The sequence below is a fragment of the Podarcis bocagei genome, assembly GCF_964188305.1.
Source record: "Podarcis bocagei genome assembly, chromosome: 16".
Lineage (NCBI taxonomy): Eukaryota > Metazoa > Chordata > Lepidosauria > Squamata > Lacertidae > Podarcis > Podarcis bocagei.
In genome coordinates, this window is record NC_138142.1 from 4,378,496 (window position 1) to 4,405,812 (window position 27,317).

At 43.6% G+C, this 27,317-nt stretch overlaps 1 protein-coding gene across 2 annotated transcripts; it reads right to left on the reverse strand.

The window, feature by feature from the left end:
• Positions 1 to 295: 295 nt before the first annotated feature.
• VPS37B (VPS37B subunit of ESCRT-I) lies at positions 296 to 26,031 on the reverse strand. Of its 2 annotated transcripts, XR_014003159.1 has the most exons (5): positions 25,803 to 26,031; positions 5,024 to 5,195; positions 4,039 to 4,121; positions 540 to 1,533; positions 296 to 498 (listed from the first exon to the last, which is right to left on the reverse strand). XR_014003159.1 is itself a non-coding variant. In XM_081175386.1 (4 exons), the coding sequence occupies exons 1-4, from the start codon at positions 25,905 to 25,907 to the stop codon at positions 1,039 to 1,041; spliced, it is 855 nt and encodes a 284-aa protein (XP_081031512.1). In that variant the 5' UTR covers positions 25,908 to 26,031; the 3' UTR covers positions 296 to 1,038. The 2 variants fall into 2 exon arrangements, 1 of the variants encoding a protein (XP_081031512.1); XM_081175386.1 differs by having other exon boundaries at positions 296 to 1,533.
• Between the last annotated feature and the right edge of the window lie 1,286 nt (positions 26,032 to 27,317).

Here is a 27,317-nt window from a genome sequence, read left to right on the forward strand (position 1 = left end):
CTGGGGTGGGAGTTTTAGCTTAAGACCAAGATGTGGTGAAAATATAAACTGATACAACTAATTGCCCATCAGATTCGTTAGAAGTCATGACACACAAAAGTGTGTTTGACAGAATTTGCTCTCCACAATGCAAGAAGACAATACAGGTCAAAAGCCTTTTTAAGACGACCCTCTACCCTACATGCCACAATGAAGGAATTTGGGAGACAGACTGATGAGGAGAGAAGGGTGACAGCAAGCAGAATGGGGAGGTTGCAGAAGGTATCCAATGGAACAAAATACAAAATTTTGGATCTGGTCCAAAGATCCAACAAGAGGAGGAAAAACGGGTGTCCATTCACTACTTATTTTTTTAAATCCTGAGACTTTCTGGAGGTCATCACGTTTAAAAAAAGTTGATCGATCCCTACCACATATTTAAAAAAGGCAATTTAGGGACCTACTTACACTGGCATCATCTCACTGAAATGAATGGGATTACTTCAGCATGGGAAGCACCTTGTCCCGCATTAGGTGCTAAAGCCTCAGTTAGCAAACACCGAGCACAACACCGAGTCACCAGGGTTGCTGGCTGGTCCATTTTACTGTGTTTTCATAGTCAGAATGTATATGCAACAGCTACCATTTAAAAGATCAGAACAGAGATTTTTTTTTTTTTTTTTTTTTGCAGAAATAGATTGAAGTTCTTCATGCGCAAATCAAGTAGAGAAAGAGACATGATCCCTTGGGAAGTCACAGTCATTCCACACTGACTTGAAATCTCTTAAGAGCTATGCAAGTTCCCACTTAATATGGAAACAATCAAATTTACAGTTCGGCTGCCCCACCACCCTTCTAAGCAAGTGTTTTATGCAGTTCTTGATTTAAAACAAAACAAAACATGGCAATGTTTTGCAGGATGCACTGATGCACAAGTTGTGAGCTATGATTTCTTGTGTGCAAAGTCTGGAGATTTGCCACTACTTAGGTTTAGTTTGTGGGAGATAAAGAGTAAAAAGTTCAGCACCAAAACACAAGAGTCAGGGCATGATGGCATCTTCACTGTAGGATAAAGCCAGGGTTTGGTGGGAGGCGAGGTGGTGGTCTTTGGGGCAACGCTGGTGGGTACTGTGGGGTAAACGGAGCTGAATATCCTGGAGGGAGCATTTGAGTAGCAGATGGAATTCCTGTTCGAGGGGGGAGCGGAGGGTATGGAACACCTGAATAGGGGAGGGCTGGTCCTGCATTCATTGCTGCTGTAAAGGGAGTCGGGAAGCGTCCTGCCGGGACTCCTGGCGCCAGGGGTGGCGGTGGAGGATTGCGGCGAGGCAGAACGGAAGGAGCAGCATTTGCCTCTGAAGTCTGAATTGCTGGTGGTGTCTCAGTGGCTCTCGGCTGAGGTGGCACCAGGGGAAGTCTTGGTCCCTTCAGCACCATCTCTTGGAGTTTTTCTATCTTTACGCGTCGCAAATGAGCCAGTTTCCTTTGGCTCTGATACTCATCAATGAAGGTGTCCAATGGAACTTCACCATCCAGAAATTTCTCAGCCATGTTCTGTTGCAAACAACAAACAAACCATTAGGGGAGGGACACACTGCAGAAATGCATTCCCTAATCAAAAAACATCAGGCTCCATCCATCACTGCATCTCTTTCTGCTAAAGAGGGAAGGAGAACCTGTGGGCCTCCAGATGTGGTTGGACTCCAGCTCCTATCAGCTGCAGCTAGTATGGCCAATGTCAAGGATGATGGAAATTGTAGTCCATAGTCATCTGGAGGTCCACAGGTGACCCATCCCTATGCAAAATGAAAGAATATAACTGTCTCAGCTTGCAGCAGCACAACCAATGAGCTGCGCTGCCAAGGCTCGATCCTTTACCTGGGAAGCCAGACAGTGGCTCAGTAGGGCCTATTGTAACTGGCAGGAACTTCCCGAGGTCTCAAGACAGAAATTGCTCTCAGCCCCACTATACAAGATTCTTAACTGCAGATACCAGGACTGAACCTGCTACCAATTACATGCAAAGCATGATGCTCTGCCACAGATCAGTAAGGCCTCTGAAACACTGAGCAGCTCTTTTTAAAACATTTACTGCACTTATATCCCAGCATTTTTTCTCCAAGGTGTACATGGTTCTCCTCTTCCTCATTTAATCTCCACAACAACCCTGTGAGGTAGCTTAGGCTAAGAGGCAGTGTGTCATCAGCTCTTTTCAAGTACAGATCTGCATCCAAGCAGCATTATAAAAGCAATAATCACCTCCCTGTGGCTTTTGCTAGGAGGGTTAAGTTGGTGTTTCCCTGTCTGTTAGAGACAGGAATGTACCGTGACATAATTTTCCAAATGGCCAGCCAAGTTGTGCAAAGGCCACGGGGTATGCTAACTGGGAACATATTAATAGGAATATGGATATTTTAAGTATACAGGCACATATGAAGCTGCTTTATACAGAGCCAGGCCCAATAGTCCACCTAGCTCAATACTGCCTACATTGACTCCCAGCCTCGCCTGGAGATACCAGGGAGATTAAACCTAGGACCTTCTTCATGCAAGGCAGGTGCTCTCCCACTGAACTATGCCAGAGAATACTCTTCCCTACTTCAAACTGGACACATGAAACAAGTTACACGGATGGCATGAATATTGTGAGAGTATATGCTTACTGTATATACTGCAAATCTCCCTGGAAATTTATTATATAAATTTAATAAATAATGATAAAAGTAATAAAGGAGAATGTTTTTCCCAGCAAAGAGCTAGAAGAACAGCCATGAGGGACAGTGGACTATCAGGGCATAGTCTGAAGCTGGCTATTTTCCTCCCACTCCTCTTTCATCTTCAGAGGATATTCTTTCCTGCAGAAGTTACTACTAGCTTTTCTTAAGGCTTCTGAGGCACTTGGAGGCATTGGAAACAGCCTGGGATCAAAGAGAACGAGGAAATTAACTTCTGCCCCTCACCTTCTCCCTTCCCTCTCTGATCTGAACCTCCAGACACTGTCCATATGTTTGCAACCATGACTACCAGAGTACTTTTTTTTGTTTTTAATATAAGATTCTCAAGACGATTTGCTTAAGAAATTTCGCACTGTTTTTCTGCCAAGAACCTGGCATTTAAGCCAACTTACATAATTGTGTTACATGCACCACACACAGAGCCTTGAAAACATGCAGCTATTTCTTTGCACAATGTGACTGATACAGCCAGGCTCTCTGCACTAACTCTGTAGTGCAGTGACCAAGGAATTTGCTTGTTTTCAACCCTAAGCAGCTTAAAGCAAGGATAGAGTTTAAAGCAAGGAGGCTGCCATCTGTGGCAGTTATGTAGGCTCTGGACAATTTTTCCAATTCATTTTTTTCCAGTAAAAATTTGCTACCCTACAGAATGATTTAACTATCATTTAATAAAACAAAACTTTGAAACTACCAAGCTCACTTAATATTGGATTTGCAGTTAGTACCCACTCATAATAATGAATTTATGGAACAGAAAATCTTCTGTGAAAATATTTTGGGGAAAATGTTGTGCCCCACACCACTGATCTGCAGTGCTTGTGGCCTCCTGAACTACATTAAGATCACAGGCTGGTGGTGGACCAAGCAAGGTGGAAGGAACTGTCCAGCAGTGCCCAAAATTCAACTCACCAACAGGAGCACAATTTCTGTAAGTGCTCCGACAAGCTGCTCTGTCCTCCCAGCTAGATTTTCATGCCCATTTCCTGGCTAAATCTGAGGAGGAATAATGCCACATGCCCACTTCTACAAGGTCAAGCTGCAGCACAGAATCCTGGGTTCAGAAGGGCTCCAGCAAAACTCCTTATCATGAGACACCCTTCCCTACTTCCCAGTTGAGCCACTGCTCAAGCGGTCCTGTGAAAACAGTCATACTCAGGGAAATATTTAAGTCGGTGGGCTGTTAAAGTAATCTGTATTTTTCTGCAAGCTCTTTTAGGTGAAGTGATAAGCTTGCAAGATTGCATTGAGAACCCAGAGGGGATAAGAAGTCTTCCAATGCCAGAGGCATGTTGGCAACTTGATCTCCTAGGCTCTTTTCACTGACCTCAGTGTCTTCCTCAATTTTAGCCCCTTCTGTTTGAAGCAGTGCTAGAAGGGTCTCCAAGGAAGCATTGCTGGATTGTCGGTCTAAATGGAGCAAAAATCAGTAAGAGATATTAATCAAAGCAAAATTGCTAAATGAAATATTAAACTCCAGACATTTTAGGAAAATAATTCAAAAAATAAAAAATATCCCCAGTAATGGTTGATCTACCATATTTTTCGCCCCATAGGACGCACCGGCCCATAAGGCGCACCTAGTTTTTTGGGGGGAAATAAAGGGGGGGATTATTCCCCCCCCCAGGCACGGGGCTGGGGCAGTGGAAGCCCGAGCTTCCCCGGACCCCAGCCCCCAGAACAGGCAGCTCTCCACAAGCCGTGGGATCCCAGCGCCGGGCTCCCACTGCTTGCGGAGAGTTGCGCGAAGCTTGAAGCCTGGGCGCGGAGAGCTGCGCGAAGCCTGGAGAGTCCGAGAGCGATGGTGAAGTTGCGCGCAACCTCGCCATCGCTCCCGGAGCTTGCCGGGCTGGGGGGATAGCTTCCTGAAGCCTGGAGAGCGAGAGGGGTCGGTGCGCACCGATGCCTCTCGCTCTCCAGGCTTCAGCGAAAGCCTGCATTCCCCCATAGGACGCACACACATTTCCCCTTCGTTTTTGGAAGGGAAAAAGTGCGTCCTATAGGGCGAAAAATATGGTAACTCATGGGTGGCTAACTGCGATTCTCCAGATGTTGGCCATGCTGGCTCAGCCTAATGGGATTTGCAGTTCAAAAACACCTGGGAAGTCACCAGTCAGCCATCCCTGATCTAACTGAATAAATGTGGCAGCCTCAGCTACTTACATTTCTACTGACCCTTAGGCAGCAACACCCTGTATGCCTTTACACCAACGAACTTAGGAATGATAAGTATGGTTTGCCACAGAGTTCTACTGCATGCCCATTCTGCCAGACACTTCAAACAGGAAGATGCAGAAAGAAGGGTTCATTACCTAACTTCGTTTTCTTTATTTGATATGCTTCAAAGATAACCTGCAGTTCTTGATATTTTTGCGTCAATGCAGCCTTCAGGGCATCCAGCTTTGGCTGATATAAGAGATTGCCTTCTGCCAGACTGCGGTTGCTGGCAAGAGTCATGTCCTTGCTAAGCTGAACGTTTTGAGCCTGCAAAAGAGAGAAAGTGTTAAATGGGCAACATTTCTAAGGATTCTATTACTGACTAAACATAGTAGTCAACACCACATGCTAGATGTCTACTAGCAGGTATACTACCTAGTTGCAGCAAAGGAAAATATGGGACCAGCTAACATTGGCTCCTCCCCTTCCGGTGAGGGAAGGAGGGAGACGGGGTGGCAGGATTTGGATGCGACCAGCGGCGTAGCGTGAGTTGTCAGCACCCGGGGCAACACAAGTAATTTGCGCCCCCTAACCCGGGGCAAGGCACGTAATTTGCGCCCCCCCAACCCCTAACCTGCGAGTTGCCGCTGGCGCTGCTGCCCAAACAACGCCGCTTGCCCGGAGGAGGAGGGGGGCAGAGAGGCGAGGAAAATGCAATGGTCCAGCAGCTGCAGCAGCAGCGGCGGAGGCGGGGCTGTGAGGAGGGGCTGCCTGGCGCGCGTCCTCCACGGCGAGCGCTGAGAGCCGCTGCCTGCCGGGCGCCTTCAGCCGGGCGCCGCGAGACATGCGGCTCTGCTACAGCCTGCGCCCGAGGCTCTTCAGCGACTCCGGAGGCAGCGAGCGCGCCCCCCCAGATGTTGCGCCCGGTGCGGCTTGCACCCCTTGCACCCCCCACGCTACGCCACTGGATGCGACAAAAGACTGCAGAACAACACAGACAGTTGTGACCTAGAGGCAGCATTAGGTATTAAAATGAGGGGCCCCAGTGAAAACACACAGAACTGGTGTTAATTAGCAGGAGGAAAGGATGTGTTGCTATCGGATTTTCTGCCTCACATGAAAAAGCCTGTATGTGCAGCCTCATATGAGACTAGCCAGAAATGCCAACTCTCTAAAAATAAACCTGCCATTTTAATCTAGTGGCCGAGGGAGGGCAGAGAGAGAAGATAGGTTTACAAGACTACATGGAAAGTTGGCTTGGCAGAATCTCGCACGAGATCTCTAATAAGATTTGTAGATCAAAGGGGAAATTGTAAGATCTGAACTCAGTCATTCAGCAGAAGTGAACAGCAGGATACTGTTTCCTCTAATGGGACAGGGAGGACAAGGCCCTCTTTCCTTGATTATACAAATCTGATAAAGAGCTCTTTATTGCATTCAGGAGTTAACATGCACATAAGCTGCGCTCAAAAAAGACTGGATATCTTCATTTGTTGCCTATATATGCTTCCTACATTTTAATGTACACTCACACCCACACAATTTCTGTCAGTCATTCAAGGCAGCATAAAATTTAAAAAACTGTATTACAATCTGATAGGTAACACAAATATGGGAAAGGAAGGAGAACATTAAGTAAGTCAGGTACCACCAAGCCTTGCACAAAATGGACTGTATCCAATTAAATTTACCCATAGTGAACTCACTGGAATTAATGGGGCCTGCTAGTCACATCCATCAATTCCAATCACCAGCACTGGATACAACCCAGTGTTACACAGATTTTACTTTCTTGCCCTTGTGATCTACCTCAGATCTTTTCAAACGGTGTCGCAACATGTTAGCGTGTCAGCTGCAGTGTGTAGGTGTGTCTCGCTCCCCACGCTCCTCCCTGGGCTGGAAAGGGGTTAGTTTAACCTCTGGTTTGCTAATAAAACGGAATTACTGTGTCACAAAATGATGCATGTTTAAAAACTCTGTCACTGACATGAAAAGGACTGGGGTGTGCGTACACTCAGTGCTCTGCTGAATCATGCCACCAAACTGAAACACCATCCAAGATGTTAAATCACACCAAACTCCCATCTAATCCTACCCTGTTAAGAGGCCTCCTGGAGAAAAGGGGCTAATAGCTGCTGAAAGACCCATGGTGGTGAATTGGGAACTGGACAGCAGCTATTGGAAGCCGCCCAGAGTGGCTGGGGAAGCCCAGCCAGATGGGCGGGGTATAAATAATAAATTATTTATTTAATTATTATTATTATTATTATTATTATTATTATTATTATTATTATTATTATTATTTGGCCACTGTGGGAAATAGATGCTTAGTCAGGTGGGCCATTGATCTCATCAGGCCAGACTCTTCTGATCCTGAATGGGGCTTTTGGGGGATATTCCAAGTTTAATTATGCCTAGTCCACCAACATTCCTTAAACCCGAAGTTTAGGATCTACTTAAGCTAAGAAAAAACCGGAAAGTGTATGATTTAGAGAGTGGATTTCTTCTTTATATAAATTGTTTATATATGGCTCACTGCACAATTCCCTTCACTAAGTCTTCTTATGTGACTTGCTCTTAATAATTATTTCCAATTCATCTGTCTACTATCTCTCCCATCTATTTTTATATCTAGAGGACATTATACACACTAACTCACTCACTCCCAACTAAATCTTTTCCATTATGCAAAAACCCCAAGCTAATGTCTGCTGACTCTGGACATTTAGCTTTCAGAAGCCAGTGTATAACTTAGCATTATCACCTTAAATATTTCTGTTAGAAGCAATAAATATCTCTGTGCTCCCAACTGGTAGCACACATGGGTTTGCAAATGTAGCAAATATAGGACTACTTTTCCACCCCATAAATTAACAAAGCTGAGTGTTCCTGCCAGCGGCTTCCTTGTCACATGGGAGCAATAGCTAAAGCTTACTAGGTTTCTCCAACACAGTTACATCAAGAAGGGTAAAAGATGCTTTCCAAGACATTAAAAAGCAACATTACATTTCCCAAAATTATTTTTTTTAGAATAATTAAATATAAAATCATTATTTTAAAATGATTGTGCACTGAGTGTCAAATACACCAACAGTGGCACAGCCAAAGTAAAAAAATTATCAAGGACACCAGAGGACCTCACATGAGAGGCAGCCAAACTTGAAATTAGAATTAAGGTCCCATCTGAACTAGATGTTTAAAGTAGTACTATATACTACTTTTGTTTGTTTGTTTGTTTATTATTATTATTATTATTATTATTATTATTATTATTATTATTATTATTATTTTATTTATTAGATTTATAGTGCTTTTTTATGGGGGGACACAGGGGGGTGCATACTCCTAAACATTTTGTGAATCTTTGTACTTTTGTCCATTTACTGTATTGATTTCTTCCGATTTGAAATAGTGATTTTCCTGAGTCAAAATAAGAATACCCCTAAACATTTTTAAAGGGAAAAAAAGCACTGGGTTTATATACCACCCTCAGGGCAGTTCCTGGCTTCCTGCCATGAAGAGTTGATAGGAGATTCCCTGTTCCCCTCATAGTTAGTTCCCAGAGTGGTTTAGCAATCAATCCCTCTTTCCAGGGAACTCAGTAAACTGTAATATTGTGGGGAAAACAGGGGTCTCCTAGTAACTCTCAGCACCCTTAACAAACTACAGTTCCCAGGATTCATTAAGGGATGTCATGACTGTTTGAAAGTGGTGAAATATTGCTTTAAATGTATGGTGCAGATGGGACCTCAAACTGATGAGCAAGGAATACACTCCCATAAAAGAGGTGATGCATTAATGACTACGATAAACTCCACCAAGCTAATGACTGATGTTAGGCAAGGAGAGGGGAATTATGTAATTGTCCTTTTTATTACTAGATTCTAAATAAGAGTCAATTATGAAACAGCAGTTGGGTTGCTTAGTTCATGAGCTTTTCCTACCTGCAACAGAGGAAGCAACTCATACTAGTTAAAGACTTTTTGTATCCTCAAGCACGTCCTACAAGTTCAGACACAGTGTGGAGGAACAGCATGTCAAAAGGAAAGCAGGGATGCAATAAAGCAGATCTGCCCCATGATGGCTCTGTTCCTCTCCAACCCAGCAATTTATAGCCCCAATCCCTGCATGTCCCACCCAATCTCATTATATTTATGCAGTTTCCAGCTCCTGTCAACATCACTAGCTGCTGCTTGCAGGAAAAATGCTCAGCTTAACAACTTAAGGACACAAAGTAAGTTATGTGATGAATCTGATTAATGAGACAACTTCATGTGATTACCTGCCATTTTACGGTGCCTCAGCTCCATTTTAGGAGGCAGCTAGCTAGCAAGTAGCCAGTTTTAGCAGAATATGCCTGTGTCTTATTTTATTTTAAACAACCTGTAAGTACAAAGTGTTTCTCTTAAGTTGCACCACACATTAAGGGTCTGGAAAACTCAAGACTCATATATATTACTGGGACAGGAGGAGCTGTCAATTTCTATTCCTATCTTCATCACATACATACTTTGGGAATTCAGTTATGTCACCTAACTTCTAAGCCACAAATTATTGTGTTAGCAAGCACCCTACTCTTGCTCAGAATGATTCTAGTTTAATGTCTGGGGAAACTCTTGACCATGTGAACAAGGACAAGCATGACTATAAAAGATGTAAGATAAAAGATGTAAAATATACTTTAGGTAATATACACGAGAATGATCTCAGGTTGCGTTATCCATGCCATGACCATGGAATTCTGCGGCCAAGAGAAGGCAATCTTTGTCCGAACATCCCTTTGGAGGATACCAGTAGCAAAACTTTATTATTTTTAGTTATACACATCCAGAAAATCTAGACAAACTAAAACTGGATTTTTTAGCTTTAACATGCTTATGTTAGTTCTCTCAAAGCTGATGTCTTGGCATGGCCTCAATGTCACTCTTCTTTCTCTTTGACGATCACTCATAGCCGAGTAAGACTGTCTTCCATAAACACAATTTTAACAATGAGTCCGTAAGTGACTGTGGAGGCCAATTCTGGATCCACACAACCGCAGTGGGGACATTGGTTTCCGGGAGTTGATCACGGTGTGGATTTGCCAAGCGTGCCTTCCTCTTAGCACGTTTCTGCCTTGCATCCTGAGTTCGAGTGTCTTCAAAGCCCATGACACCTTTGGTAAAGGCTGTTCTCCAACTGGAGCGCTTGCAGGCCAGTGTTTCCCAGTTGTCAGTGTTTATACTACATTTTTTTAGATTTGCCTTGAGACAGTCTTTAAACCTCTTTTGTTGACCACCAGCATTACGCTTTCCATTTTTAAGTTCGGAATAGAATAGTTTCTTTGGAAGACGATCATCTGGCATTCGCACAACATGACCAGTCCAACGAAGTTGATGTTGAAGAATCATTGCTTTGACACTAGTGATCTTTGCTTCTTCCAGTACATTGATATTAGTTTGCCTGTCTTCCCAAGTAGGAGGAGTTGGAGATGGCATTTATAAGTGGTCCATGTTTCACAAGCATATAGTAACGTTGGTTGTACAATAGCTTTGTAAACAAGCATTTTGGTTTCCCTGTGAATGTCCTGGTCCTCAAACATGCTGCATTTCAATCAGGAAAAAGCCATACTCGCAGAGCTCAGGCGATGCTGGATTTCGGCATCAATGTGGGCTCTTGTGGAAAGATAACTGCCTAGGTAGGAGAAGTGATTGACATTTTCCAACGCTACACCATTGAGTTGGATTTGTGGCGCTGCAGAGGGGTTATTTTGTACTTGCTGGTGCAGCACTTTGTTTTTTTTGGATGTTGAGTGATAGGCCAAGCTTTTCGTAAGCTTCTGCAAAGATATTTAGGATGGTTTGGGGTCATCCTCTGAGCATGCACACACTACATTGTCATCAGCACACCGAAGCTTTATGACGGTAACCTTACTCTTTGCCTGCTCAGATTGAAGAGCTTTCCATGGAAGGCCTCAATGTCACTAGGCACAGAATGGCAACTGCTGTCTATTTCTGCTCCTACAAATTCCCTTTTCTTACTCCTAGAACTAAATAACTTTTTACCACCTATGAACTCTTTGTCAAGCGCTGCATGTTAAAACACCATTAACATTAAAAACACCTTTAACACTTAAAGAGCTTTTCAGACTTGAAGTGCTTTCTCACTTCCCCCAAACCCAACCAGTTCTGCTAATAAGAATCACTTGTTGGCTAACTCACAAAGGCCTGAAGCTTCAATGTTCTACCCATATGAAGCTTAGCTTATATATCCATTTGTTATAAAGCTCTTTTGCAAGGTAAAATCACAGAAAGCAAAGCTTCCAAGATAATGTGCAGGGGCATTTATATAAGCAACTCAAAAACCAGTGGAGAATAAGCCGTGGGCCCACTTACAGCATCACAACACCCAACTGCGCCCTCTGTCACAGCAATTCATGTTCTATTTACATAGCACTATTACTAAATGATCAGAAATAAACCACACAGCCTCAGTAATCTTTACAGCACCGAATATGTTTAATGTCCACATTTCTGCAGGAAAATCAAAGAAACCTTTTTAAAAACCCACATATATACTGTACAGGCAATATAATATAGCTAAGCCTCATGGGAGCTGGAATCTAACCTCACCCCAGTCCCTGCCAGACACAGAGCAGAGAAATGTGCACCCCTCCCAGCCACCTCTTAGTGACATCGCATTGAAGAATTTCATAACAACCATAAGAAACGGCTCTATTTAAGAACACACAAAACTCTGCCTGATTTTCCTTTCTCAATGGCAAACACACAAAAAAACCTTTAAAAGCAAAGGAGTCTAATACACATTCAGTCATATGAACCTATCCAAAGTCATAGTAGCGTGATATGGCCACAGTTGAACAATTTCTCTTGGCAGCCCTTAATTTTTCAAGGCTTGATGAAAATTACTTCGCCACTTTCATTTCCCCACTTTGCTTTCGAATATTGTAAAAGCCACAAACCAGAGCCACTTTGATATATATGGACTTTCAGGTCCCTATAAACCCAAAATTATGAACTGTGACCAGCATCCTCAATTAATTTTGTGGGCTTTGAGAGTTATTTGCATTTTTCTATATTCAGCAGAGATTGATGTGGATTAATGCTGCAAATCATTGTTGTTCTGAGCTGCAGTTAACAGTAACATGAGATACAATAATAATAACAACAACTATTATTTATACGCCACCCATCTGGCTGGGTTTCCCCAGCTACTCTGGGCAGCTCACAGCATATATTAGAACATACAGTGGTACCCCGCAAGACGAATGCCTCGCAAGACGGAAAACCCGCAAGACGAAAGGGTTTTCTGTTTTGGAGGCGCTTCGCAAGACGAATTTCCCTATGGGCTTGCATCGCAAGACGAAAGCCCATAAGGAAATGCTGGCGGTCGGGAGCAAAGACTTTCGCCCACAGCCGGCCTTCAGAAGAGGACCTCTTCTGAAGGCCGGTGGAGGGCAAAAGTCTTTGCTCCCCCCCCCGCCTGCCTTCCCCCCGCCTGCCCCAGGCGATCTTAAAATGCTGGCGGGCGGGAGCGAAGCGTTCGCTCCTGACCCCCAGCATTTTAAAATCTCCCCGGGACAGGGGGAGATTTTAAAATGCTGGGGGTCGGCAGCGAACTCTTCGCTCCCGACCCCCAGCATTTTAAAATCTTCCCCGGGGGGGGGGGACACCTGCCCCAGCCGCCTGGCTTCGTAGCGCTGCTGCGAAGCCGGGCGGGGGGGGGGAACACCTGCCCCAGCCGCCGGGCTTCGTAGCGCTGCTGCGAAGCCGGGCGGGGGGGGACACCTGCCCCAGCCGCCGGGCTTCGTAGCGCTGCTGCGAAGCCGGGCGGGGGGGCGGGAACACCTTCTGAAGGCGGGCGGGGGGCGAAAGTCTTTGTCCCCCCTGCCTGCCTTCCCAGGGGCTTTTAAATCGCCCCGGACAGCGGAGAAGTCCTCCGCTGTCCCGGGGCGATTTTAAAATGCCGCCCGCCAGCATTTTAAGATCGCCCGGACAGCGGAGAAGTCCTCCGCTGTCCCAGGGTTTTTTAAAATGCTGGGGGTGGGAAGAAAAGCCCTTGTCCCCCCCCCAGCCTTCAGAAGAGGTCGGGGGACAGACTGTCCCCCGGACCTGGTCTGAAGGCGGTTTCCCTAGGAACGCATTAATTGATTTTCAATGCATTCCTATGGGAAACCGTGCATCGCAAGACGAAGAGACTTGCGGAACGAATTAATTTCGTCTTGCGAGGCACCACTGTACTAAAACATCAAACACTAAAAACTTCCCAGTACAGGACTGTCTTCAGATGTCTTCTAAACGTCAGATAGTTGTTTATTTCCTTGACATTTGAAGGGAGTGTGTTCCACAGGGAGGGTGCCACTACCAAGAAGGCCCTCTGCCTGCTTCCCTGTAACGTCGCTAATCGCAGTGAAGGAGCCAGCAGAAGACCCTTGGAGAACCTCAGTGTCTGGGCTGAACAATGAGGGAGGATACTGGTATACTGGGCTGAGGCAGTTTAGGGCTTTAAAGGTCAGTACCAACACTTTGAATTCTGCTCAGAAATGTGCTGGGAGCCAATGAAGATCCTTTAGGACTGGTGTTATATGGTCCTGGTGGTCACTCCCAGTCATCAGTCTAGCTGCCGCAGTCTGGATTAGTTATAGTTTTCAGGTCACCTTCAAAGGTAGCCCCAGGTAGTACAAGCAGGAGATAACCAGAGCATGCATCACTCTGGCAAGACAGTCTGCGGGCAGATAGGGTCTCAGCTGGCATACCAGACAGAGCTGATAGACAGCTGCCCAGGACACAGAATTGACCTGCGCCTCCATGGATAGCTGTGAGTCCAAAATGACTCCCAGGCTGTGCACCTGGTACTTCAGAGGCACAGTTACCCCATTCAGGACCAGGGAGTCCCCCCAGCTGCCCGCCCCATCCCCCTAATACAGTACTTCTGTCTTATCAAGATTCAACCTCAATCTTTTAGCTGCCATCCATCCTCCTACCACCCCCAGACACTCACACAGGACATTCACCGCCTTCACTGATTCTGATTTAAAAGAGAGGTAGAGCTGGGTATCATCTGCATACTGGTGAATGCCCATTCCAAACCCCCTGATGATCTCTCCCAGTGGCTCCTTATAGATGTTTAAAAGCATGGGGGAGAGGATGGAGCCCGGAGGCACCACACAAGTGAGAGCCCAGGGATCTGAACACTCATCCCCTAACACCACTTTCCGGACATGACCCTGGAGGAAGGAGCAGAACCACTAAATAGCAATGCCCCCAGCTCCGAATTCCTCTAGATGGTCCATAAGGATGTCATGATTAATTGTGTCAAAGGCCACTGAGAGATCCAGCAGGACCAGGAATCAGCTTTCACCTAGGTGTGTGGCCTGCCAGAAATCATCAACCAGTGCGACCAAGGCAGTTTCAGTCCCATGATGAGGCCTGAATCACAATTGGTGTGCCTGGAGTTGTTCAGTGACCACCTGCTCAATCACCGTGTCCAAGAATGGAAGATTTGAGACTGGGCAATAGTTGGCCATATTGACGGGTCCAAAGACGGTTTTTTAAGAAGCGGTTTAATAACTGCTTCTTTAAGCAGGTGTGAGAAGACTCCCTCACAGAGGGAGGCATTCACCACCCCATGGAGCCCATTGCCCAGCCCTTCCCAGCTCACTTTTATGAGCCAGGATGGGCAAGGATCAAAGAGACAGGTGGTCAGTTTCACTCATCCAAGCAGCCTGTCCACATCCTCAGAGGTAACAGAAGGAAACCTGACTATTTCAGTGTCTAACATGGTATATAAAAGGAAGCCAAATCCATTTTTATAAAGAATGAGATTCAAGGAATTACAACAAAATGTTGGCAGGGGACATCTTTACATTCAACTAAAAATATGAAGACAAAAAAAGGAGGACTGAAATGGAACTATTTCAAATTCAGTTTTTTTTAAAAGAGGCTGACATCATTCAATTTACACTGATTAGCTAAGAATACTTACCACCTGCTTTGCAAATGGAAGTGCAAGTTAAATGGATAAGACTCCTTGGAATATTAGCAATGCAATGGATTCAAAATCAAACTTCCAAATGGTATCATAAGCAAATTCCCTCTGGACCTTTCCAGACAGAAGAGGGAACATTCTCCTCATTTATGGCCCCATTAATTTTATGCTGGAACTCTGGTAACATCCACATCATGACTGAGGGAAAGATTAAGCACACCAGAAGCAACAATCTGGATTCAAGCCAAATTGGAAACTAACTACAGGCCACGTCACACATGCCAAGAAAAGGGGTAATTCAATAAGAAAGGGAATACAATCAAACCTCGGTTGTCGAATGTACGATAATCTGTTCTGGAAGATCATTCGACTTCCGAAACGTTCAACAACTGAGGCACACCTTCCAACTGGTTGCAAGAGCTTCTTGTACTCAAGCGGAAGCTGCGTCAGACGTTTGGGTTCCGAAAAACGTTCAAAAACCGGAGCATTTACTTCCAGCTTTTTGGCGTTAAGGAGCCAAAATGTTCAAAAACGGAGCCGTTCAAGAACCAAGGTTTGACTGTTTTTGGTGGAAAGGTAAAATTCTTCAAAAGCACACCTTTCTGTCAAGGAAGCAAGCCAGCCCAACAGAAACAAACCAGCCTTGTACTAATAATAGTTCCTTATAATCTGCCAACAAGGCAGGAAAACAGAACAAGCTCCTGAGATAAGAACAAGACCAGATTTCAAAACAGACTGGATTCTAATTATATAAACAGTACTTTGGATCAAAGATAGGAAGGTGTGGTGTGCAAAACCCAACAAGCTCAGTTTTTAAATTGAACTACTGGTTCAGAAAGAAGGCTGACCAGTAGGCCTAAAGTGGACAGGACAGGTTAACACAGGCACAACAGAGACTCAAACTGCAGGTGCACGTGGGCCATGAAAACCCCAGTTGGATCTTACTGTTTTGCAATGGTTGCTCATGCCCTGCCTGTATCACTGTGGACTGGAGCAAAGCACTTAGCGTCAGAGTGCAAAGTCCAGCTGAGGTACTGACACTAATCCTATTTCCATTCTCACATTTGGGTGTGTACGTATATAGAGAGCTGCAGATGGGCTTGCACTCGTTTGCTTCAGAACTGTGTGATTCTCTTGTTAAACAGATTAGGAAAACTGGCTCATTTCTTCTCCCCTCTTAGAAAATCTTAAGAGTTATTCAGAGGGCTTAAACAAAAGTGCTTCAATAGCAGGCCTAGACTTATTTTAGAGTAGGGTAGGAGTTTGGGTATTTTCACTGTAGGTTATGATTAAGTAATAACCCTATTAGCAAGCAGCTGCCATCTGGAGCTCTGACCTTCCCCTCTCCTGCAAGAATATGCTTTATTTTGTGTTTTGAAGCATATTTGGAGAAGGGGAAAAACTGATGTATGTAAAAACAACAAGTTTCCTACCACAAAATTATCAGATAACTACAAAATAGTGATTCATACGCAGGATTTGCCAAGCTGAGTTGTGGGAAACAATGCCGGCCCACAAGGAACTATACTAAGGGTACAACTAGAAATACCTTCTGAAATGTGATATCTGAACGAGACTAATCCCAACTGCTCATCACAATCTGGCAAACCAAGTTATAATCATAACCTTGCTTTGGGAGAAGCTACAGAAAGGAATTCTGTCAACATTTCCATAAGAATTAAAAATAATAGTAACAAAGGAGTCTTTCAACTACTCTCAACTTTTTACCAGGATAGCAGCTGCTTAATGTTAATCTTGATTTTTAATTTCAGAGATCCTTCTCTCCTGCCCCAATACTAGAACTGCACATTTAGTTCACATACTTCCACATAACAGTAAAAAACAAAAAACGCAGCTGGATACAATCCCAGACAACATTAACTACTACTCTGATGGATATGTTTTTAGTCAACCAAATCAGAGGTTTTTGTGTACATGGACCTTTTGGAATACTTCCTTCACTGCTGCCACATCTGTTTCTAGATCAAGCAGAAGAGGCACAGTCTTACCCTTCAATGTGCTCCAAGGCTTTGACCCTCTTCTCTTTCCTCTTCTGTGAGGATGCCTCCCTGCGCCCATGACCTTTACTCCTCTAGAACCACCACCATCAGCCATTGAAAGTCTCCTATTCCCTTAAAGAGTTGCACCTTTTCTCCATTACTGATCCTGATTGCCTGGAATTGCCTCCCACTTGTGTGATGACACTTCTCACTTGCTTTTCCCCTTCCCCACAAGCTTCTCCATCAACCCTCTGGTTCAATCCCCAGTTCCCATGCCCTACTACAACCAAACCTTAGCACAGGTACCTGTTAACAGGCACCATATATTTACTATTTGTTTTTATTGCTTTGTTCTATTTATCAATCACTCTGAGAATTTAATTGATGGGTGGTATAATGTACTCTTCCTGTTTACCCCTGCCTCCCATCTCATCATTTCTGTTATGTTAATTTTTATATTGTAAGCTCCTCAGGGTATCGACCTGTGCACATCTAATTGTGCACTCTATCACTGAAGAGAATGGATTGCAGCATGAACTCCCCTTCTCCAACTTCACAAAAAGAAACAGTAGGAAATACTTCCTGTTTTAGGAAAGACTGTGGTGGGATGTGTGGGTTTCTTCTCATTATTAGACAGTATGTGTGCTTACCTTCAGCTGGTATGTATGACCTAAGGTGGGTCAATAACATTTCATGTTCTGTTTTTGTACGTCCAGGAGTTGGGTAGAAGATGGAATTTCAGTAGGTACCGTTTCTTGACTCTGCATAAGAACTACTATGAGTACATTTCCTTTTCATCTGGTCATGCAAGAGGAGTGGGGAACCTGCAGCCTTTCACTTAATTTCATGCAGGGAGAAGAAACCGGGGGGGGGGGGGAACGGACTCCCCTAGCAAGTAATAATTTCAGATCTCTGAGAAGAGGAATCTACTGTTCCCACAGTGCAAACTTAGAGAGATAAAGGGGTGGTCCCTCCCGCTGCCTACATGTGATCCAGATCAACCTATGGGGAATGCAGCCCTCAACAGAAAAGGGGGTCCTCACCTCTGTCCTAGAGACAAAGCAGGAAGGGGGACAAATATAATTAAAAATTAGTGGGTAAAGCATTGAAAGGTTTTCTGGTCAGTAAAGGTTGGAGATCTAGCAGGACTGCAGAAGAATCAAAGGACAATTTTCTGCAATGCTGCTATTTAATGACCCATCGTGTCCTTGCCTTGACTGCAAACAGAGCACATCCTGGTATCCCTCTTCCCTCCCTAACCCAGACATTTTTTGTTCTCTATATAACAAGGAAGTGACCTCTGTTTACAAAGCGCAGAGGGAGAAGCCCTATTACGTAAGACAGGCGGCTCAGATTCTATTGTACCAAGTTATTTTAAGGTGGTGCATGTTTTTATCTAAAAGCCCCTTTGAAACAGCACTTGGTCAGTCCAAAAAGCTTCCTAGAAATATGGAGTAGGAATTCTTCCACAGGAATTCCACCTGTCCCCTAACTTGAATCGTTTGGAGTAGGTTCATGTTACTGCAGGAATAAAATCAATACCATGACTATTGTTTGTCAAAAGTCCAACCCATTTGCAAGATTCTGAGACACAACTATCACCTTGAGGAGTAAAAAGCCCATCGTAAACTTGAATGTGGAACCAATTTTACATGTATTACACAGCTTCAAATTAGCGGCAAACCCAGCAAAATACTGAAATTCAAAGCAATATTCAGAACACATGGCTGGAAAAATCCATGATAAAGTTGAAACAAAGGAAGCAAAAATATATCTGCATCATTGTAATCCAACACTCACGTGGGTCTTGATTCTGAGTAGGTTAAGCATAGGATTGCACTGTATATCTAACAGAAGAGAACTGGGCCTTTTCACTGAGGCTAGGTACAGTAATGTTTCACACTTATGCAACTGATCATTGAGATCAATTTTAAAAGTTACATTTTGTGATTTAAAATAATCTTGCTGAGCAATTTTTCAAGGGAAGAAATACAGCAGATATTAGATATACAGCAAAGAATCCTCTGGTACCTTTAAGACTAGAAAGTTATAAACTTTCACAGACTACAGTCTGCTATGTCAGATGCAGCAGATTAACATTTTCCCCACCCTCCCCAACAGGATATGGTTTCAAAAATTTCTGCCCTTTTCCCAGCGCTCAAGCTTACTACAGGTCCAGCAGCTTCCATTTTGGCCACCCAGCAAACATTTTACCCAGGTCCTCCTCTGAATTCCCTCCCGTTTCAGAGTGTTTATTGTGTTAGTTTGCAGGTACACGCATAACCCTTGTGGTGCCCTCAAAGATCATCAGATTGTTTCCTAATTTTTCATAGACTAATGCCAACCCCTTCTGATGCATGAAGAAATATTACACGCATACACAAAACATTACCCTGTCTGCACACATTTTAAAAATCAGTTGGCAAATATACTGTGTATCTTATTTAGTTCAAGACCACAAAAGCTTGTGCCACAATAAGATGCCAAAGGGCATGCTTTCATATGCCCAGTTTTATTGCTCTCCCCCCCCCCCCATTACTGCCTTGTGTTGGTGCAAAACTAAGCCTTTGCAGTATCACCCCAAACTGCCCCTAATGTCCTATTCTGGATAATCTCACTAAAACTGTGCAATGAGACTGTATTATTATGCCAGGGTGACATAAGTTTATATCTTGTAGACATAGGCTTTTCCTAATTGATGACCACAAGAGAGAAGAGAAAGCCTGTAGTTATAGGCATGTTTAATTAGTAGCCTTAAAACCTAATTTAATGTCTGCAAAAGAGAACATGACCACATTCATAGTTGAGATGAGGAACAGCACTATGGAGCCAAGGACTCCAGGCATCTATGAACTTGTTTCTTCTTCTTTTGACATCTGTCTGCAAGTACACAAGGGACTGTCCATTAAAGCCCTACCAAATTTACCATCCCTAAATCTTTCAGGGATTCAGTCAAGAACACAATATAGCAATTACAATTAAAATCTTGGAAGAATGATGAACAAATATTGACCACAAAGTCAAACTCCCTTAACAAAAATCAAAACAGCCAATGAAACTAAGACAACGATATACCAGTAAAAACAAACAAACCATCAGGTAAAAGCCTTTTTAAGCTTCCATATTTTCACTAGTCACCTAAAATAATCAGTGAGGATACAGCTACTGGTAAGCACAGAGTACTCATGCGGGGGGGACGGGGGACGGGACGGGGACCTAGTCATTTCAGATTCAAGGGCTAAGCATAGGTCTAAATATCTTAAGATAGTAATAAGAATGACAACTCAAGATCAGTGTGGAAGTACCGTACCAAAGGAACGGAGGAAAGCTTGGATACTGCTGAGAACAGGGGAAAATTGAACAACAAAAAGCCACATCATCCAAACGCCTCCACACAAAACTCAGAATTCCATAACCACTAGTATAGCTTGAGAAAGAGACTCCACATGAAGTACACCTACTGATTTCATTTCACATGCACATATTCATTTGCTGAGAAGTCACACAACCCCACAAACACTCCAAATGGCATCTCTGATGCTTGCTAAGCAACAAAGTAAGAAAACCTATCAAGTCTATTCAGCACACAGAATTAGGAACCTGCCTTATACAGAGTCAAATAATTGGTCCATTTGCTCCAAAGTGTCTACCCAGACAGGCAATGACCTTCCAGACAAGAGTCTTTCCCAGCGCTCCCTGAGGATGCAACCACATTACAACCCTATTATGCAAAAGACATAATAGCACAAGAGACCTTTTGGACACACACTTTAGAACAGCAAATCAAAAGAGGTACAAGCTGTTTTAACACAAAATTATTACTGAAGACGTTCCACGATAACCATGGTAACTAGTTCTGGGCATTTCCCATTACAATGGTGGAAAGGACAATTTACTATCACTTGTTCATGAGCATCTTTAGTTGCAGAAATGCTTTCCCTCAGAAGTTAGAAGGACTGGAAATTAAAGTTTTGCTTCATCTAATCTATTACCCAAGGCTGGACATTTCTCAGATGCTTCGCTTTTCATGCCCCTAAAAATCTAATGCCAGTATCTAGGAATTCAGAATATCTATATTTAATCTACCTAGGCAAGGTTGACATTCGTAACATTTCAAGTTGGTTCCTAGGCAAACTAATCAAATATTTTTCCTGCCCAATCTTCGACACTGAGTGAAAGGTATTCATACAATGGCTTTCACTCATTAAGAGCCAGTGAAATTTGCAAGAAAAGGCTGCACTGTAGAGTACCTCTACTCAGGACTCCAGTGAGCCATGCCTTTTGAGGGGTTCATCTTTTCAACAATGCCCTCTAGTTTTCCTCCTCCCTCTGACAGGCATCTGCATTCTATAGCCATTAACATGCTCACTATATTCTTTTTAAGGTTCCCCCCTTAAATAATTTTTTTGGCTCTGAAAACCTTGAGGTAGCCCAAAGCCTGCCAATCCCTTCTTTCTGTGCATGGATGGTGCTGTTTTGGCTGTACAAAGATCCACACTGAGAGAATGAATGCTTTGCTGTATATAGAGGAATACCAGCTTACCATTAGTATGCTAGTATATAGAAGAATACTATTACCAGCTTACAATACAAAGCAAGAGCATCAGGCAACATACATGACTTCTCACTTAATCTAAGGCACACTTACTTGAGAGCGAGTCCTACTTGAACTCAGTAGGGCTCACTTCTAAGTGAACACAGTCCAGCTGAAAAGGACATTATATTATAAGCTAGCCTTTGAAAATAAACAAGTTATGGAATAAACTTTAGCCCACACTGTCTAAAGCTACTACCTGCTTCCCCCCCCCAAAAAAAATACATTATCTTTTCAAGATGTCAGACGATACAAGACAAGAAGCACCTGAGTGCTTGCATTCCTTATGACTTTTCACTTGCTGCTTCTTAAGGCATTTCACAAATATTACTATTTGCGTTTGTTTATTTATTTTAAAAAACCATTTATATACCTCTCTGTCATTAAAATATATCAGCAGTTTACAACAATATAAAAACAAAACCACTAAAATCATAAAAAGTGGCAAACAAAAATAAATTAAAAACAAGCATCAATAAACCATTGTGGCAGATATATGCCTTCAAACGGCAGAAAGCAGAAAAGGACAGTGGATGAATCAGCAGGGAAGGGAGGTGGGAACTTGCAGAACATGCCTGATCGTTTAAGCATGGTTAGGGAACATCACACTTGTGCTGGACCTACACAGATAGTATTTTGGAAGGTTCTTTTGACCAGAACACATAGAAACATCAAGTTACATGTATGTATACACACAGAGAGGATCAGCCCAAGCAGATTCACTAAACAGGACAGCTCATGCAGCGGAAGGATAATTTACATCTATTCTATGAGGAATACACACAACGTGCAAAAGGAAGAGCAAGTTTGCAATTAAGACACTTTTATTTCAGACTTGTATAAAATAAAAGTAATAGGCAATGAAGAGTTCATGCAAGATTCATATCTAGGTCTGATTTGACAGTCAACTTTCTCCACAACCCTTCATTTATGCTGGGGCTGTTTGGTTCTCATTTTGATAAATATTAACCCCAGGAGCCTCTGCATCTGCAGAGCAGGAAGTGATGCCTTGATTTGCAGGTGGACCTTCCACCTCTGCCACACTTCGTAAGCACCATTTTCTTCCGCCACCAATGCAAAAATATTGTAGAGTAATCAAACTACAGTACAAAGGCACAGCCCTCTGAAAACTAGGTTTGCTCCACCCAGTTCAGTCTCTGCAGACATCTAAACTTTAAAATGTATAGGGGGTTCTTCATTCCTGAAATAGACATGGCTGTTTTATTTATATTTTACTGACTTTATGAAATGTAAGCCTCCTTGTATTGGCTATTCCTAAAGAGGTGGCAGATAAATGAATTTATACATAACTTATGCAGACCCTCTCAATACTTGGGCTCTTTGCTTTTTTCATGTTTGCCTTAACTGAGAACTACGAACAGATCTTAGTTTCATTCAACTGCAAGTTCCCTTATAGCCTTGAAAACAAGAGGAGTATTATCAAAAAGCTGGATACAATCTTAGTTACAGTGAGCATTTCTATAGCTTAGCACAATGACTTTTCAGACCTGTGGCCTCCCCACTCTCCCCCCCCCCCCATAGGCTGGCTTTTGGGTTCTGTACTAGCGGTTACCAAGGAGTGACTGGAAACTAGAGATCCTCCCTCCATTTATAAATTCCAGACAACAAAAGAGCACAGAGAGAAGCAGCAAAGATTTCTGAGGATTCAAAAGCCCTTTATTTGACAAATGACTACATTACCCAGATCCCAGAAACCAAATTAAGTGAGGAGTGGGTGGGAGGAAGGAAAAAGTTGACACTACATTTATGAGCCTCAAAACTGCAAAACAAATGGAAAGAAAGTGAGAAGACTTGTGTCTGAAAGGTGTGGATCTGGTTAATTAGCAAAGCTTATATTTGCTAAATTAAACAGAAGAGAAAAGAGATAAACTGTTTTTCTAATCTCCAAGGGAGTTTGCTTTTACAAAGGACAAATAGCTAGATTAACTTAAACTGAAGAAATTTCTTCAATGCATTTCCTTGTGTTTGGAAGTCCAGGACGCTGGTTATGTAGTCAACTCAAAAAGCAATGAAGAACTGCTTTTGTTCCTAGACAAAATGGGGAGGGTCCAGCACGCAATTCATAGAGAAGCAAAGAGGGCTCATGATATTCCCCTTAGTTACAATTATTACTGGAGTGGAGTGGTATGATTTAGCCAGAAGTGAAAGAGTCAAAAGGAATGGGCTTGTGGATCTTACCTTCTCCCTACCTTTCTCTCATCTTTCTGGAGAAGAGGGGGCAGAGAAGAGAGAACTATTATCTGTCACTGAAGCGAACTGAAATTAACAATGAAGTCAAGCTACCCCCATGGGGTAAAATTACCGTACGGTAAAATTACCTTTTAAGATAGTGCCCTTTATCTCAAATACATTACAACTCCAGAAGGCCATAATGGGTGCTTTTATTTTTTCATAACCAGTCAGGTTCTACAGGACAAGAAAACACAGAAGGGGTAGCTCTCATTATAAAGTTTTCTATTAGGGTACGTCAGACCCACAAAGGGGAAGGAAGGAGAGAACACTTCTTTGTCAATTCATTAGCTAAATGAGGAGTTTAAAGGCAGAGTTAGGCAGTGGAGGAGGGCAGGCTTCCATGTATGTTTTAATTCCTATTTTATTTCCGTGTATCAGAAGGCAGTTGCCTAGGCAGCTGCAAAGTCTCAGCTTCTCTCTCACCTACCTCCACAACACCACATAATTCTGAACCACTCTCTTCTCTGCTCCCTAATCACTCATAGACAGACACCTCTCACCCACCAAACAGATTCTAATCTTGCGCTAGAAAGACAGCTGCAAGGCCTGATCCAACTCATGTGAGGAGATTAGTCATACTTAAAGCGGAAGGGTCATTCTGAAAATGGAATTCACTAAACAGGGACACACCTGCCCCTTACAGTTTGCAGTACTGTATCTCTCAATGGGGCAGGAGAAAAGGTCAACACACAGTTGAAGAAAGAAAGAAAAATTGCCCAGATCTTAACACACAGTCCCAAACATTTCAACAACAGGAAAGGGGGAGTATTAATTCAGCATTAAAGGTTGGAGAAAGACAATGAGGAAGGCAATGGCAAGACAGCAAATAGTTTGGGAGAAAAAAAGGCAGATCTAAAATGGATAAGGGTGCCCTAATCTATGTCTCTACCCAATCTACCCCTAACCTCAATCCCTAAAACCATACAACACAATGGGGCTGGACAGGAAAAAGAACACCTAAGCACTGATTTCCCAGACAACAAAAACAAAAAAGTTCAGTTGTAGAACATAAGACTCAATCTCAGAGTTGTGGGTTCAAGCCCCAGTTTGAGCAAAAGATTCCTACATTGCAAGGGATTTCATACAATGCTATGATTCTATGAAATGGGGGCAATTAAGACTAAGGTCCCTTCATCACCAACATGAAGAGCAGGGGACTGCAGATGCCATACATGCATAATCTTCCTTCTTTTGCCATCAATTTTTCATTGGTCTAAACTAGTATGAACACTACACACAGGGAAGTAAGCCCCACTTAACTTGATGTGACTCAACCAGAGTCAATACAAACAGAACACTGAGCAACTCAATATATTTATTGTTGGGTTATGTTGTTGGAGTGACCTTAGCCTAGCATAGAGGCAACCCTGTGGATCCTTCCTTGGGAGCCAATCCCATAGCCCTACTTCCAAGTAACCACATACATGATCAAACTGCAAGCATATTAAACAGCATTTGGGCTCCGCTGTTCACTTTGTAAACAGGTTTGTGCTTTATCGACATTAAACATACCTTCTTCCCCCTCCTGTTAACAAAAGCAAACTAAAAACGCCTAAAGCCCAGAAGAACATCAAGGATTCCTTGGTATGGTTTTGTTTAATGAACTTCCTATGAGGCTTCTGAGCAGAGAAGCAACTACCGTAGCACCTTTACATCACAAGGATGGTAAACAGCAGCAATAAATATTAAGTGCCAAGATACTCGTGGCTAATATACTAAGCATTCCGCGTCAATACTGCAAACTTATTTGCTTACAGAATTTACACGCCGCCCCGTTTTCACAAAGTTTTCTGGACGACTTTGCACTAAGTCGTGTGTGTGTGTTTTATATTATTAAAACAAACAAAAACAAAAAAAACTTATTCAGAGGAAAACCTTAAAGCCTGAAGTTACAGGGATCCAGCAAAAATGAACACCAACCGCACCCTTAAAGTAAACACATAAGATTTTAACGCCGGTGTTGAAAGCGGGGGGAGTAAATTTTAAATTAAATGAATCTACTGGCGAGGAGAGGGAGACAGACCCCCCCCCCACCCGCCGGTTTCCAAGGCAACGTGACAGGGCAGGCGCCCCCCGCTCGCCCCCCGCCAACCCGCCTACCTCCTCCATCTCTCTGGCCATGCTCTGGAGCTGCTCCTCGTCGTCCAGCAGCTCGTTCAGCTGGTGAAGGCTCAGGCCCTCCAGCCGCCTCACGTCCACCGCCATGGCGGGAGAGAGGAGGGCAGAGCGAGGCGAGGAAGCCAGCTCTCTCCGCTCGCCTCCCTCAGCCAAAGCTCCGCTCGCCCGCCCGCTCGCCCGACTCCTGCGGCGGAGGCTGTTCCCGCCCCTCCCGCCGCCGCCTGGCGCTCCACCGGAAGTGCTGCGGCCGCTCTTCCCTCGTCTCCTCTCCTCCCTCCGGGTTTCTCTCGACGCCAGAGGGAGGGGGAGGAGTGTGACGTCACCTGTCACTCCCTTCTCCCTCCCTCCCCCCGGCACGTGACGGGGGGAGGGGAAAAGGGAAAAGAGGCGGGAAAAGCGCTCGCGCGCGCGCTCTGAAGTGAACTTTCAGCACCTCTTTTCTTTTAACTTTGTTTGCAGTTCAGTATTTAAATTTATGAGTGTTTCTATTTTTTATTATTATGTCATGTTTATGCATATTCCCTCCCCCCTCTCTCGCTCTGTGTATCTAGTTACCTCTTTTCCATCTGAAGATGCTTCAGGTGACTAACGAAAGTGAGAAACAGATTGAAAAATAAACAAATTAAAAACGCAACGTTATTGAAATTTTAAAAATGAAAGTTTCCCAAAAGAATCGTTCTTGTTAGTTTATCATACGTAGGGAATATGTCTGTGTGTATTCTGTATACTGTACAAAATGGGGTCAATCTGCATCTGTGGCTGAGGAAAAGTTGGTAAAAAATATATGAATACTCTTAATAATAAACAAACACGCAGGAAAAGTGTAAAAATACAGAATGTCATCTGAAATAAAACTTGTTTTTCTCATTAGCTGTATAATGTTTCTGTTTTTCATACAACTTGAAGATTTCTCTTTCGGTGGCTTTTCAACACCTTACTGATCAGCTGTTTCCGCTATTCCTCTCAACTTCTTGCTGATCAGCTGCTTCAATTCCCACCTTGTGCTGATCTTTCCTTGCTGTTTTAAACTGGGCGTTGGGGCATCAGCATTTTAGGGGTTTGCTTTTCTTTTTAATCTTGCATTCTCTGCTGCAGCCGCTGCCGCCACCGCCACCTTTTTTGCCTGTTAGCTGCTTTGGTTTGTTTTTGATAAAAGTGAAATCAATGCTAATAACAGCATGCCATTTAAAATTGTCAGAGATACTGATATGAAAAGATAGATGTTGTTATCTGGAAGGCAAATTTTCTACAACCTTGGTGCAGCCACAGAAAAGGCCCTACCTGCCCGCACACCAACAGAAAGAGGCACATAGATCAGGGACACCTGAATGGGCAAGCAGGGTGAGAAGGCAGTCCAAGTGCCAATTTCTCAAAGGGATTAAGGCCACAGCCACACCACACATTTAAAGCACTCATACCACTCTTAACGGTCATGGCTTCCCCCAAAGAGGGTGCTGAGAGCTGGTAGGAGACCCGTCACAGAGCTTCAATTTCCCC